Here is a 14,072-nt window from a genome sequence, read left to right on the forward strand (position 1 = left end):
CTTGCTCTCTGTGCTCAGATGGACTTAAAGCTGCTATGGAAAAGGCCATGTATACCCAGGTGGGCTGGTGTTACAACAACAGCAAGTCAAATTATTTAGTTGTGAATTCTGAGATGCTTTCGTTCTGATATATTTAGAACGTTCTATGGAAGATGAGACTCAAAAAGATGGCTGATTAGATTGTTTTGATTTGTGAATGGAGAGTGCTTGCCACGGAAAAATAATTTCCTGCTGGATTTAGCCTCTTATGAAAGGTTCCACAGGGAAGAGGTACTGGACAGACTGGGTTTGATTGCTACTCTGATTTCTAGCAAGGTAACTGACCTGAGGTGAGTTGTCTACCCTCGCAGAACCTCAATTTCCTCAAACACGAGTAGAGAGAGCAATACTACAGCATAGAGGTAGTCCTGACAGTTGAGTGGGTTGGCCCCTGTAGGTAGGGGGCCAAATCTGCTGGGTGGAGGCTCTTGAGCTAAGGAGTTGAGCATCTTCCTGGGCCTATATGACTAGCCAAGAGGAGGACGAAGGGGAGCTCAATGAGGGCCACTTTCCTTTATTAAGAATAGAATTCCAGGGGCTGGAGAGACTGCTCAGCAGTTAAGAACACTGGTTGTTCTTACAGAAGACTCGGGTTCAAACCCCAGCACCCACATGGCGGCTAACAACTGTCCATAACTCCAGTCCCAGGGGATCTGACAGCCTCCTCTGACCTCCATGGGCATTGCAGGACACGGGTGCACTTACCTACATGTAGGCAATACACGCATACACATAAAATAAAAATAATAAATAAAATTTAGAAAAAAAGAAAAAAGAATGGAATTCCAGCTTCCTAAAGGTGTGCCTGCCAGGAGCTGGGCCTGGCAGGCTGAGGTTCCACTCTTGTGATTGCCCTTGGGATAAGCTTAGGAGGTGTCCCTCTGGTGGCCCAAGCCTCTTCCCAGTCTCTTCCCAGATCTCGATGATCTCTGGAATGGTTTCTCAGGAGCCAGATTACAGGGCCACCCTGAGTGCTCCTATTTCCAACTCACTCCCCCTTGCTTACCCATGTCCCAACCCTACCCAGGCTGATGGCCTGGCCAGAAATGCAGGAGTGCAGCTCCAGGCAGAGAGAAAAGGAGAAAGTAGCCCAGGATCTCCTGAACTGCAAGGCACTATCATGCCCAGAGACATCAAGTCTATGAGATTCTCACAGGGACAGACCCTGGAGGGAAGGATCCCGGCTTCCAGAATAGGGCGACAAGGGGCAGGGAGAGGGGACAGAAGGCTATTCCTTCCTCCAGGAAATTAAGGTAGAGAGGAAGAATAGAAATAAAGGGATAATGTTGCTCAGATAGGACTCCAGGGAGGCAGGACCCGGCATGCTGAGGCTGGAACAGCTTTAGACTGCCAGTGCTGGGGCTGTGTCACTCTGGGCAAGTCCCCTCATAGGCACACTGCTGTGAAAAGGCAACTGGACCAGTTCAGGCAGAAGAGTGCTTCAACTCAGTACCTGGGCTGTGGGCCGGGAACAGGTGGCCAGGAGGCTCTGAGGATGGGCAGGGCTGATGTGGTATGGAAGCGGGTCTCGGGTCACTGCTACCCAGGAAGGGGTCCCATCAGGGCTCAAAGATGCGGGGCGCACGGTCCCCTCCAGATTGGCAGACAGGGGGCGGGGCGATGCCAGTGCGCATGCCCGAGCCCGGGCACTGTCCGGTGTGCCGGCTCAGGGCTCTTACCTGCAGGCCATTGGGGTACACATCGCCCTCGGAGAGCGAATCCACCAGGTCCTCTTCGTCCAGAGTGGCCCGTTTGTAGGTCGACATCTGCAAGGCCAAGTGCAACACGAACTCTCTCAGCGCCTCCATGGCCCGAATGGGGAAGTGGCCCCAGCGCCCCGCCCCGGCCACCCGAGATCGGCCCACGGAGGGCCCCGCCCCCGCAATCCCTCCCCGCCCGCCACGCCCGCCTCACCCCCAGCACCGACAACACGGTGGCCAGCGACGACCACGCGCTCCGCATGCTGCGCCCGTCCTGTCCTGTCCTGGTCCTGTCCCCAGCCTCCCCGCTGCCCTGCCTGGGGCGGGCCTGCAGCAACGCCACCTTCGCGGGCGGGGCTTGCAGGGCTCAAGGCCCCGTTCCCTCCCTGGCCTCCCGCGAGAGTCCTGGGAGAGATGAGGACCTCTTTCTTCCCACGCCAGGCCCGGGCCCCAGACCCTAGCTGGCAAGAAGGGGATGCCACACGGAGCAACTTAAGCTTCCCCTTAAAGGAATCTCCCTAGTAGCAGAGGTCGAGGTCAGCAAAGCCTAGCCAGGTCAAGCCAGGTTCCTTCACCATCAGCCCTTAGGTGAGAGGAGGGGGTCTTCTCCACCCAGCTAGGACTAGGGGAGAGGTGGAGTCAAAAGTCCTCCTACGTCCTCGGTTCCCTTTTCCTCTAGGCTCAGGGGTTTTGAAAGCCAGAATTCTGAACGAATGTCACAGTATTCTAGGGGAATCCCCTGTCACAGAATGAAAAACTGCTGAGTGCATTTGGGGGCTTGCCACCATCCCTTAGAGGTGGTGGCCCTCCTGTACATATTAAGAATCATTGCTGGGGCTGGAGAGATGGCTCAGCAGTTAAGAACACTGGTTGTTCTTGCAGAAGACCCAGGTTCAAATCCCAGCACCCACATAGCAGCTAACAACTGTCCATAACTCCAGTTCCAGGGGATCCGACAGCCTCTTCTGTCCTCCGCAGGCATTGCATGACACCGGTGCACTCACATACATGCAGGCAATACATACACATAAAATAAAAATAATAAAGAAAATATTTAAAAAAAAAAAAGAATCATTGCTAAGTGCACACCTTTGATCCCAGCACTCAGCCGGGAGAGGCAGGCAGCTCTCTCCAGGACACCTGGAGAGACAGGGGAAACCTGCCCCCACCTCCAAAAGAATCATTGCTTTATGGGGCCAATGAATTAGCTTACTGGGTAAGGACACCAAGCCTGAGAGCCCGAGTTCAATCCCTAGGACCCACATAGTAGAAGGAGAGAGCCAATTCCCACACGTTGTCCTTTGATCTCTAAGATGTATTCCATGGACACACCAAATAAATAAAAGCAAAAGCCATGTGTTAATTAAATTTTTTAAACACATGCAGGGCATGGTGGTACATGCCTTTAATTCCATTACTTGGGAGGTAAAGGCAGGTAAATATCTGAGAGATCAAGGCCAGTCTGGTCTACTACATAGCTAGTTCCAGGCCAGCTGGGACTACAGGGAGACCCTAATCTCAAACCCTCCACAAATTAAAACATGCTTAAAAGAACCCAGAAAAGTGAAGTTGGCTGCCATGTTCCCTCTCAGGAGTTCAGAGCCTTCTGTAAATATCCCCTCACCAGCCTCTCCTGTGAACCCAAGCGGGAGAAGTGATCTCTGACAGGAATCAAGGATCACTTAGGGACTGTGGGCCCCAACATTCTGTCTTCCACGCCAGGACTCACAAAGGCCTAACACAACCATTTTCCAAAAGACACACCCATTATAATCACTTAAACATTTTTCAGCTTCCCCAAATGACTGTTCACTCCCCATTCAGTTCTCCTTAGTACATATGTGCAAACGAACCAGCCTGTGTAGGAGGTGGCTGTCCAAGGTGGGGGGAGGAGTCAGCAAGAAAGGTGTCTCCAGAGGGTTCCCCAGCTACACCCTGACTTCTAACGACACACTCAGTTCCCAGAGTCAGTCTTCATAAATGAAATTCTCATTTTGCCACCCTGGATTTCAAGTCTTCAGTGACCTACCATAATGAACCCCAACCTTTTGTCAGGCCCTGGCCTGCCCATTCCTGACTCTTATCTTCAGTTGTTGCCCACTGAGGCCCCAGATATGGCCTTTGGCTTTTGTTCGGTTCAGCAGATACCCAAGTTGCCCCTTTCTCAGCCAAAACGTTTTTAGCAGCCCCTTCCATCTGGAACATTCTTTTCTCTCTTTGCTCCTCCCACAGCCAGCTACAGCTTCATGTCTCAGCTTAAAGGCCACCTGCTCAAATGTCCAAACCACTCTGAGTTGCTTCCCAAATTCTCTATTACAGCAGCCTGTTTATTTCCCTTATAGTATTTGTTGCTGTCTGTTAATTCTATAGTTGTTTTGTTTTGTTGAGACAGGGTTTCACTGTGTAGTTCAGGCTGGCCTGTAGCCCAGGCTGGTCTGGAACTCATGACCTTCTTACCTCCACCTCCCAAGTAGTGGGATTCCAGGTGTGCACCACCACATGTACCCACCAACACTCTGTCATTATTCTCATTATTCCATTGCTGTTTTTAAGTCTTTACTGTCTGGGTCTCTCTCTCTCTCCCCAGAAGCATGAGCTTTGTCTGCAGTGGCTGGGCCCTTATGGGAGAATCCTCATCACCAAGCATGGAATTGGTACTCAACGAACAGTTCCGAAGCTAAACAATGGACTGAATGGTGATAAGGAGAAACCTTCAGAGCTTCATGAAGTCTGTGTCTAACTTCATAATGACTAAGAGCACAGAAACACACCTAAGGGACACAGGCCCTGGGGTAAGCAAGGTGTATGTACTGGGGGGGGGGGTTATTCTTGGAACTTCTGCCTCGCTCTCACTGAATGGACGAGGTCCTATTACATCACTCCAGGAGAGAAAGGTCTCCCAAGGTTTACTGCTAAGAGTTTTCTAAACTGGGGCTGGAGAGATGGCTCAGTGGTTAAGAACACTGGCTGTTCTTGCAGAAGACCTGGGTTCGAATCCCAGCACCCACATGACAGCTAACAACTGTCTGTAACTCAAGTTCCAGGGAATCCGACGGCCTCTTCTGTCCTCCATGGGCATTGCACAACATGGATGTACTTACCTACATGCAGGCAATACACATAAAATAAAATAATAAAATATTTTTAAAACTGAGTTTTCTAAACCAAGACACTTGGTTACATTAAGTGGCAGGTGCTAATCATCAGAGGAAAAGGCCCTGGAAAAAGTTTTGAGTTTCCCAACACCTCCTCTGGGCACCTTGGTGGATGAGATAATTGCCAGCCCTTTTGCTCCATCCTCCCTCTCAATCTGGTATCCTTTCCCTTTGGCGGGTGTCACTGGCCCCTTTTATGCAGAATGAAACCAAAGCTAAGGGAAGTAGCTGGCAGGTTAGGCAATGACTCCTTCCACTTGCAGCTCATTTCAGAGATCTCCTCTTCTGGGAAACCTCCACCATCCTCCCCAGACCCTATGCAGCATCTGCTCCCCTGATGTGTCCTCAGAGCCTCCACCCATGCTGCCTCTCTAGAAGACAGGAGGGCAGTGAAGGCACATCCTGGTCCATACCCTCAAAGGCCTAGTATGGGGCTAGGGCCTCTAGAGGTTTAAGCAAAGGTGGGGATGGGGGTGGGAGTGGGGTAGGGTTGGACAACTATGTCCCACCCACCCCACTGCAGTGGTCAGTGGCTGGATGACATAGGCAGCTCACATACCTCCCAAGAGAAATAAGTGTCATGAAAAGCTGTTGATTTTTTGGCCCACAAAAGCCTGACTCCTCCCCGTCTTCCTGTAATGCTGCTGGGGCGTGCAGTGAAACTGCACCTACCTCAGTTATGGGAAAGGCTTAGCACTTCTCCCGTCTCTGTTTGGTGGGGAGCATGCCAGGGACAAGTGGGTGGCACTCCAGCATTGGCAGTCCTCTCTCTAGACCTACCAGGCATGAAGAATCCCCATAGCCACCAGAGCCAGCTCAGCAGGCAGATCTTCCATTTATAGACAGGGGAAGGAGTGGGGCTGGACAGAACATATACCATCTGGGTACTACTTAAGACGTACCTTTCAGAGTACTTCACCCCTCTCAGGCAACATCTTTATCTCCACTTAACAAATAGACCAGTGAGGGTCAGGGAGGAGTCAGCCCCTCTAATCCTCTGGCTGGACATTAAGACAGCCAGAGTGTAAATCTTCCTGCCCACCTGCAAAGCCACCTATGCTGGCTTCGTTATGCTGCCCTCAAGGAGACCAGACCACAGAGTCAGTCAGTGCCAGTCAGATCTCAAACCTGGGCCCTGGATACCAAGACCTATGCTCTCTGTGGATGGCAAAGCTGATTCTTCAGGTGGAGATATCATGGAGTCTGGATGTCCTGGGAGGACCAAACACTGGGCTGGCATGATGGGATGGCACAGGCTTGTTCTAATAGCCTCATCTATAGTGGCTGTGAGTGCCACATGTGGCCCCTGAGCTTCAGGACAGTAGAGCTGGTGCTTTGTGGTGAGCCTTCCCCTGGATGGAGAAATCTGGGATGTATCTGTTCCCAAGAAGGGTTGGCTGAGATCAAGAATGGCAAAGTGGGAACCATAGTTCCCAGAGGAATGCTGGTCTTAGGTCCCCGATGCTTGGCCTCACAGGGAAAGTGACCACATGAGGAGAGCAGTGCCAGCTCTAGATACCTGTCCTGCAGCCACTGAGGGGGCCTGGAGTGGGGAAAAGCTGAGACACAGAAATGCTCATGTGTTTCTGATGCCAGAGGCCTCATGGCCTGGTGGTACCCAGGCAGCCATTGGCCTTGACAGCTTTAGTCACTCAGATAGCTCTTGTGGTTGGTTTGCCCAAGGCAGGAAATCATCAGGGAATCTTGGAGTTGTCAGAGGCAACAAAGTGTACAGTTTCGGGCCTGGGATGAATGGCCACACCCTGAGCTGTTTTCACATTCTGTCTCCACTCCTCAGATGGCCACTCTAGCAGTCAAGTGCCCATCATTGGTTTCAGGTGCCAACAACTAGCTGGGACGTTAGATGCTTATGTATCACCCAGCACACGGTCATATTACCTGGTAGCTAAAGGCATATACATTCAACAGGCACAAGCATAGCTCTTGCTTCAAATCTCAGCTCACTGTCCCCTTCTGCAATTTCCTAGCTGTGTGATCTTGATCAAGTGACTTGGTCTCTCTGTTCCTCAGGTGAATCATTTGTAAAATGGGGTGATTTAACAGTACCTCCCTCATAGGACTGTTGTGACACTTAAATGAGTTAATATAGATAAAATGCTTAGAACAGTGCCAGGCCTACAGCAAGTGTTAGTTATTACATTGTCATGACTTAGTCTGTGCATTTAGAGGCCAGAGGACAATCCTGGATGTCATTCCTCAAGTACTGTTCACTTTTATTTTCAGATGGGAGTTTCTCACTGGCTAGACTGGCTGGCCAGAGAGCCCCAGGGATCTTTCTATCTCCACTTCCCAGCATGCCACCACGTCTGGCTTTCACCTGGGTTATGAGCCTTGAAACACTTTATACCAACTAAGCTCCCTCCCTACTGCTGTTACTTCTAAAACAAGGTTCAAAAACTGTCATTGATCCCTAGTACCTAAAGAATAAAATTCAGGACTGGGGATAGAGCTCAGTTGATAGGGTGCTTGCCCAGCATGCCTGAAGCCCTGGGTCCATTTTCTACCCCACATTAACTGGGTGTGGTGGTATATGGCTATCATCCCAGGACTCAGGAGGTAGAGGTAGGAGGATCAAGAGTGCAAGGTTATTCTTGACTATGTAGTAAATTCAAGGCCAACCTGGGATACAAGACACTCTGTCTCAAAAATAAGAAAAAAAGGGACTGGAGAGATGGCTCAGCATTTAAGAACACTCTCTGCTCTTGCAGAGGACCCAGGTTCAAATCCCAGTATTCGCATGGCAGCTAACAACTGTCTGTAACTCCAGTTCCAGGGAATTGCCTTCTTCTGAACTCTGAGGACATTGTACAGCACAGGTGCACTCACATGCATGCAGGGAATACACTCATACACATAAAATAAAAAATAAATAACTTTTTTTTTGTCTTTTTGAAGCAGGGTCTCCCTGTAGCCCCAGCTGTCCTGGAACTCACTATGTAGATCAGGCTGGCCTTGAACTCACAGAGATCCGCCTGCCTCTGCCTCCAAGTGCTGGGACTACAGGCGTGTGCCACCACGCCCAGCTAAATAACATATTTTTTAAAAAGAAAAAGATGTTAACATCAAAATGGGGGTGGGGAAATGGCCATTCTGGGCTATATGAGACCCTGACTTTAAACATACACAGCACACACACACACATGCACTCAAATAATTAAATAAATAAATAAATAAATAAATGTACCCAAGGGGTAGAGTGCTTGCCTTGAATGTCCAAGGTCTTGGATTTTATCTCCAGCACTAGAAAAAAAAAATACTAATTGGCTATCCCTTAAGTTGTTGACTCTGACAGTGCCCAGATCCAGAGCCTTCCTTATGGCTCATGATCACTGTGAGACTAGTCCTGAGATGCCCATTTCACAGATATAGAGATCCAGGCCTGCCAATTAGCAGAACTAGGATTCAACCTAAGATTTTCCTAGTCTTGAGACCTCTTCCCTCTTTTCTCCCTTTGCCTCTGGCTCTTTCCCAGAGTCTAAGCTCTTTGGAGGCCACAGGCCACCCCATCTGGGATATGGGAAACAGGAAGGGATATAACTTGGGGGATGGAGGGGAAAGATTCCACTTCGGGCCACCAAAGGTTCCAACAGAGCTGGAAGCCTGAGCAGGAAAAGGGGGTGTTGGGCAGGAGGTAGGGTACCCACTTGAAGGATAGTGGTGCGGAGAATGGAGGGGAGGTCAAGGCTGCTGGCTGCTTCCTTTGAGATGCAGCAACCCTGCCTGCTGGGGAGCAGCGGGGGGAGTGGATCATGGGGGTCTGTACAGAATACAATGGAGACTCAGCTACACACAAGGAGTCAAGGCACACTGCCCACTCGACCATGTTGACTTGCCTGCCTGGCTGGGGAGGCCCTGAGGAGTGTTGCCCATTCCTGCTTTGGTGCCCCCAGTGGAGGCGCCCTATGCCTGGCTGGCTATCTCTCCTTCCTCCCCAGTGCAGGCCGCCAGACACATGGGTGACCAGCCACTGACACCTGTGGCCCCTAGCAGTCACCTCTGGCCCCCTGGGAAGCCTTCTCTCATTAGCATATTGTACCCCGGATCTCACCAGCAGAACTTTCTAAACTAACGAGATCCAATCCTTCTGCTCACAGACTGACTTCCTGATTGCTGCCACAGACTGTCAGCTGGCACGGCTTCCAACCTCTACTTTCTTCCCACCCCAGGATCTGGTTCTTGGCATCTCTCTGGCTTTATTAACTCTCATGTCCCCCTTCCTTGCACACACACTTAACCACAGTAAAGTGTCAGGGGTCCATTCCCCGAATGTACTGCACTTCCTGCCTCAAAGTCTTGGCATATCCATGGCCCTTAGCCTTCTCTGCCTTCACTCCTCCGCTCAGGTGATCTTCCTCCAGGCAGCCCAACTTCATAGGGACCCTTCCCCTATGCTTCCCTGAAACTGGATTCCATTTCATTTAAGCATGATGGTGTCTTTCCACTGCCTTCCTATGCTTTGGTTTTCTCTTCTAGCTCGTGGGGCTGGGAAGAGTACATAGCACACAGGGTCTTTATGTGTGGTGGGCTAAGTAGACCCATAGGCGCCTTGGCCCATACCTAACAGGGAAGCGACATTCATTCAGTGCTCCTCTGTGTGTGCTCAACTTCGAAAGGGCCAACTTCTAAAGAAAACTTACAGGTAGAACCAAAGCAACAGACTTCAGGGAGTGTTTGCGTGTACCCAAAGCCATATATCTGGTAAAGAGCAAAGCCTGGGTTTGATCCCTGGGGGTTCCATCTCCAGAGTCATGACAACAAATAAAAAGGTGTTCCCCACCGCATGCATCCCCTCCTCGCACCTGTTCAGTCCTCTCCACTTCAGGCATCAGCTCCTGGATCTTTTCTGAGCACCAAATTCAAGGCAGGCCAGCAAGCTACGGCTGGCCTTGACTCTGGGGCTGCCGAGAGACGCCCTGCACCTTGATGCTCCAGCACCCTTCTATATGGGGTGACCAGGCTGGGTGAGTCCTAGTCTGGAGAGGCCAAGTGTGCCGGAACAATTTGCTGATCTAATCACATAAAATTTAAGACAAAGCTAATATGTTTGGTTTAATGATATTTATGATGTGACTGACCTGCTCGGTAATTAGGTTCAATCAGGAAGCAGCTCATGGAAATGGTTATAATTAGTATTTGTGTTACCCAGGTGGGCGGGTGGTGGCTGGGAAGAGGAAGAAGCAGATAGGACAGGAAGCTTAGGCACATGCCAGATTCGTGAACCCCTAGACAGCCAAGTCAGGTGGATGATCCTGCCCAACTCCCATCAGGGCCTGAGGTGGGCTCTGTAACTTCTTTTTGAGGGTCAGAAAACAAGCTTAGAAAGGTCCATTCACTTGTTCAGGGTCAGACTGCCAGTGGGTGACAACCAGGGTTCACCCAGGTTTTCTATTTCCTTGGGCAGCAAGTGCTGATAAGGGCAAGGGCTAGAAGGTAGGAGGTCCATACGACAGTTCTTAGACCACTCTGCCCACTAAAGAACACACAGAGAGGTACTGTAGCAGTTGAGGATGTAGTTCAGTTAATAGAGGGCTTACCTAGCCTGCACCAAGCCCTGGGTCTATACCCATCACTGCACAAACTGGGTGTTGCATGCATACCTGTAATTCCAGTATATCTGTCTGAGAACCAGTGGCTCTCAGTCCCGAGGTGGCAAGTAGGTGGGTGCAGGAAACCGTGGCATGGTCAGGAGTTCAAAAGGCCTTCTGACCACCAACACAGTGGCCAAGAAGCTAAGAGAGCAGACTTGGAGTCAGAAAGGGACCCCACCTCTGGCCCAGCCATGTAGCCCTGGGCAGGTTGAGTCACCCTTCTGGGTCTCACTTTGCTCAACTGTGAGATGGGATGTCAGCATGGTCCTCATAGGGTATGGTCAAGACAAAACTGGAATTCCATATGGAGAAACACTTCGCCAGTGTGGAAGATCACCCCCAAGTTAGTATTTCCCCTCTTCCTGAAAGACCATTTTCCCTCTTGAAGAGCGCAGACTCTGGAACAGACTATGCAAGTTCAGGTGTCATGTCCCGACCATAGGGGGTAGCTTGGTATGCAGGATCATCACTGAATCTGCTTCCTCCTGTGTAAAGTGACCAGGAATGGCTGGGAGCATAGCTGAGTGGTACCATGTCTGACTAGCACACAAGGGGCCTGGGTTCAAACTCCAGGGCTGCAAAAAGAAAGAAATCTAACACAGTCCCATATGGGACCTGAAGGAAAAAAACTGGTGCCGGGTGTGGTAGCGCACACCTTTCATCCCAGCACTCGGGAGGCAGAGGCAGACGGATCTCTGTATGAGACCAAACCTAGTCTACATAGTGAGTTCCAAGACAGCCAGGGCTCCATAGTGAGATCGTGTCTCAAAAACACAAAACAAAGCAAAAAGAACAATTTTTTAAAAAAGAGAAGGTATCAGGTAAGTAGTAGAAAAAAAGTCATGTAGGAAAAGTTTTCAGGCTAACTGAAACCATCCCAAGAGAACTGTAGCATGGAGCCCGGACAATGGGAAGTGCTCAAATGTTTGCTATGCTTGTAACTGATTTGCTCCCCTGGAACAGAGAATACTGGAGGGCATGCCAGGGTCCTGGGATACCAGCACAAGCCGCATGGTGACCTAGCAGTGAGGGCATACAACCAGCATGAGGTCTTCCCTGGAGTACAGCACTGATTCTAGAGGAACCAACAGCCCTGAGAATCAGAGTGCCCCATGGCCCACTTCATATCTCCTCCTGGACCCCCTCACCCAGTTCTGCCACCTCATCTCTCCTCCAACCCAGGCCCAGGTTGGTGCTAGGAACCCTACAGCACCTCAGTCCTCTCATCCTGCCCCCACCTCTGGCTGTGTGCCCTGGCTAACTTCCTCTCTGGACTCTGGCTGGTGATAACAGCATACATATCAAAAGTGGGGGCCAATTGGGAAAACACTTGTTTAGCACCTATTACTTATCACTCAGGGACTTACAGACAGGCCAAGGCCACAGGGGAGCATCTAGACATATCTGCCAGCCCCTTCACACCATGTTTTTTGGGCTTCAGAACCCACAGATCCTCTCCTCAAAGTGGGTTGAATACAACAAAGGCCCTGGAGTGTAAGTCAGAATGGAATCTGGCTGGGCTCTCTGGCCTCGCCCCTGGGAGGTGAGAAGTTGCTCTGCCAGATGATCTTTATCCTCTCCTGCTTCTCCAGATAGCAGGCTTGTCTGGACACATCCCCAGGAAGTGGAGGTGCCCAGCCCCTTGCACCCCGAGGCTGCTGCTTGTCCTGGCCCTGGCTGACTTCACCCTTACCTTCCTGAGCTGGGCCCATTTCTCACCTCTCACAACCTCTCATCAAGTATCCACTAGATTCCTATTCTCTTCACCCCTCCCTGCTGCCTTCCCAGCACTGTCATTGGGGTTCCACCACCGGCCTAAGAAAGCACCCAGACATAAAAGTGGTCCATGACAGGCCAGGCCTGTGGGCAGAGATGAGGCCCTCAGGCCTGTTCAGGCAAGCAGCACTTCAGTATCTGGCAAAGCTGCACCTCTGGTGGCATCCCCATCCCCAGCAGCCTCGTCCTCCCTGAACCCTGGGGGAATATGGGTAATGGTTAGGAACCTAGTCTGTGGAACCAGCTGGGTTCTCAGTCTTGCTCAACTGTGAGGTGGATTTGTTAAAAATCATTATAAGGATTAGATGACTTTATGGGACAAGGACCTGAGACAAAGAAAGGGCTGTAATATCAGGTGCTCTTGCTACTGACATACCTTCCAGCTCACATTGGTCAAATCTGGTCCACAAATGTGTCAAAGTTTTCGAAATGTCAGTATTGTGGAGATTTTACATGAAAATCAGTATTTCCAACTTTCCTTTGTAAAAACAAATGGGCTGGAGAGACAGCTCAGTGGGCAAGAGCACTGACTGCTCTTTCGAGGACCTGGGTTCAATTCCCAGCACCCACATGGTAGCTAACAGCTATCTGTAACTCTAGTTCCATGGGATCCGGATGCCCTCTTCTGACCTCCGCAGGCACTGCATGACACATACATGCAGGCAATACACTCATACACATAAAAATAAAACAATAACTCAGCAACCCCTCAGTTATCTCGGTAAGTAAGCTCAATAAATTCATTGGTTTCCCAGTAAAACTTTAATCAAACATTGGCTTGACACTAGAACCTTAAAAGGGAAAAAGCATTGCTTAGCATCCCCAGGAAAAGAAATCTCACAACAGATGGAAAACTTAATTGTCAATGCTAATATGTCTCATAATATTTTTTTTTAAAAAATGAGACTGTAAAAGATGTAAAAAGGATATGGGACTGGCATCAAAATCAGGGAAGAACTTAATGAAAATGAGAATGTAAAAGATGTTAAAAGGATATGGGAATGGAGATATTTTCCAAAATAGAAAAAATGAGAAAGCCTAAGCAAGTGATGAACGTCTGTGTAGGTTTGTTATGATATATAAAGGATGGGACAAAAATAATATACACATAATCTTAAAATTTCTATGGTCATAGTTTAATCAACTAGTTTCAGGAACAAAATATATATCTAGTCAAGGTTTATCTGAGAATATTTGTTTTTTTACCCTTATCTACATAGCACATGATAACTAAAAGTACCAAACTGGTGGAACTAACCTTATTGGATGTTTAACGGTCATAGTTTGAGGCCTATACTAATGTGGTCAGAGGGACTTAAAGGACAGTTTTTGTCCCTTACCCTCCAAGGTCGACTAATTTCCAGCGGACTATGGAACATCTCTCAAAATGTCCTGTAACTGTGGTGAGTCACCTGTCCTCTTGTTTAGGGAGGACATGGAGACCCCATGAGATGGACATGAGCCAGTGTCCAGTCTACAAAGAGGAGGATCAACTCAGAGGAAACATTTCCTCCATGCTTCCAAGTGAAGCCAGACATGGTCGAGCAGGATATTTGATTTATCATCACATAGATGGAACTCATAAAAGAAAGGAGCCAGGAGCTCCTCCCAAGCCCATGTGACTCCTGAGGAACAGATCCCCAAATGACCTTAAGTGTAAAAATAAATTGATTTATTTGGGCCAACTGTATGGTCTTAAACACCCAAAAGGAAAGTATAACCAAAGAGTAAAGTAATCAGTGTATTTCTTTAAGAGTTCAAGGGATTACACTTCTCAGACATTAGGCTTAAGT

The 14,072-nt window shown here is 49.4% G+C and overlaps 1 protein-coding gene across 4 annotated transcripts in view; it reads right to left on the reverse strand.

The window, feature by feature from the left end:
- Ece1 (endothelin converting enzyme 1) overlaps window positions 1-14,072 on the reverse strand; it is a 122,983-nt gene that overhangs the window by 63,473 nt on the left and 45,438 nt on the right. For 2 of the 4 annotated variants that reach the window (XM_008838618.3, XM_008838617.3), the window contains exons 1-2: window positions 1,954-2,088; window positions 1,719-1,805 (exon numbers count right to left, since the gene is read on the reverse strand). In XM_008838618.3, the coding sequence (XP_008836840.1) occupies window positions 1,719-1,805; window positions 1,954-2,001 (135 nt within the window). In that variant the 5' untranslated portion in view covers window positions 2,002-2,088. Of the gene's footprint in view, window positions 1-1,718; window positions 1,806-1,953; window positions 2,089-14,072 lie in introns of those variants that run through there. The other 2 variants (XM_029566188.1, XM_017799512.2) reach the window with 1 other exon arrangement.

The sequence above is a fragment of the Nannospalax galili genome, unplaced genomic scaffold (genome assembly GCF_000622305.1).
Source record: "Nannospalax galili isolate Female #2095 unplaced genomic scaffold, S.galili_v1.0 scaffold2019, whole genome shotgun sequence".
NCBI classification, from domain to species: Eukaryota; Metazoa; Chordata; class Mammalia; order Rodentia; family Spalacidae; genus Nannospalax; species Nannospalax galili.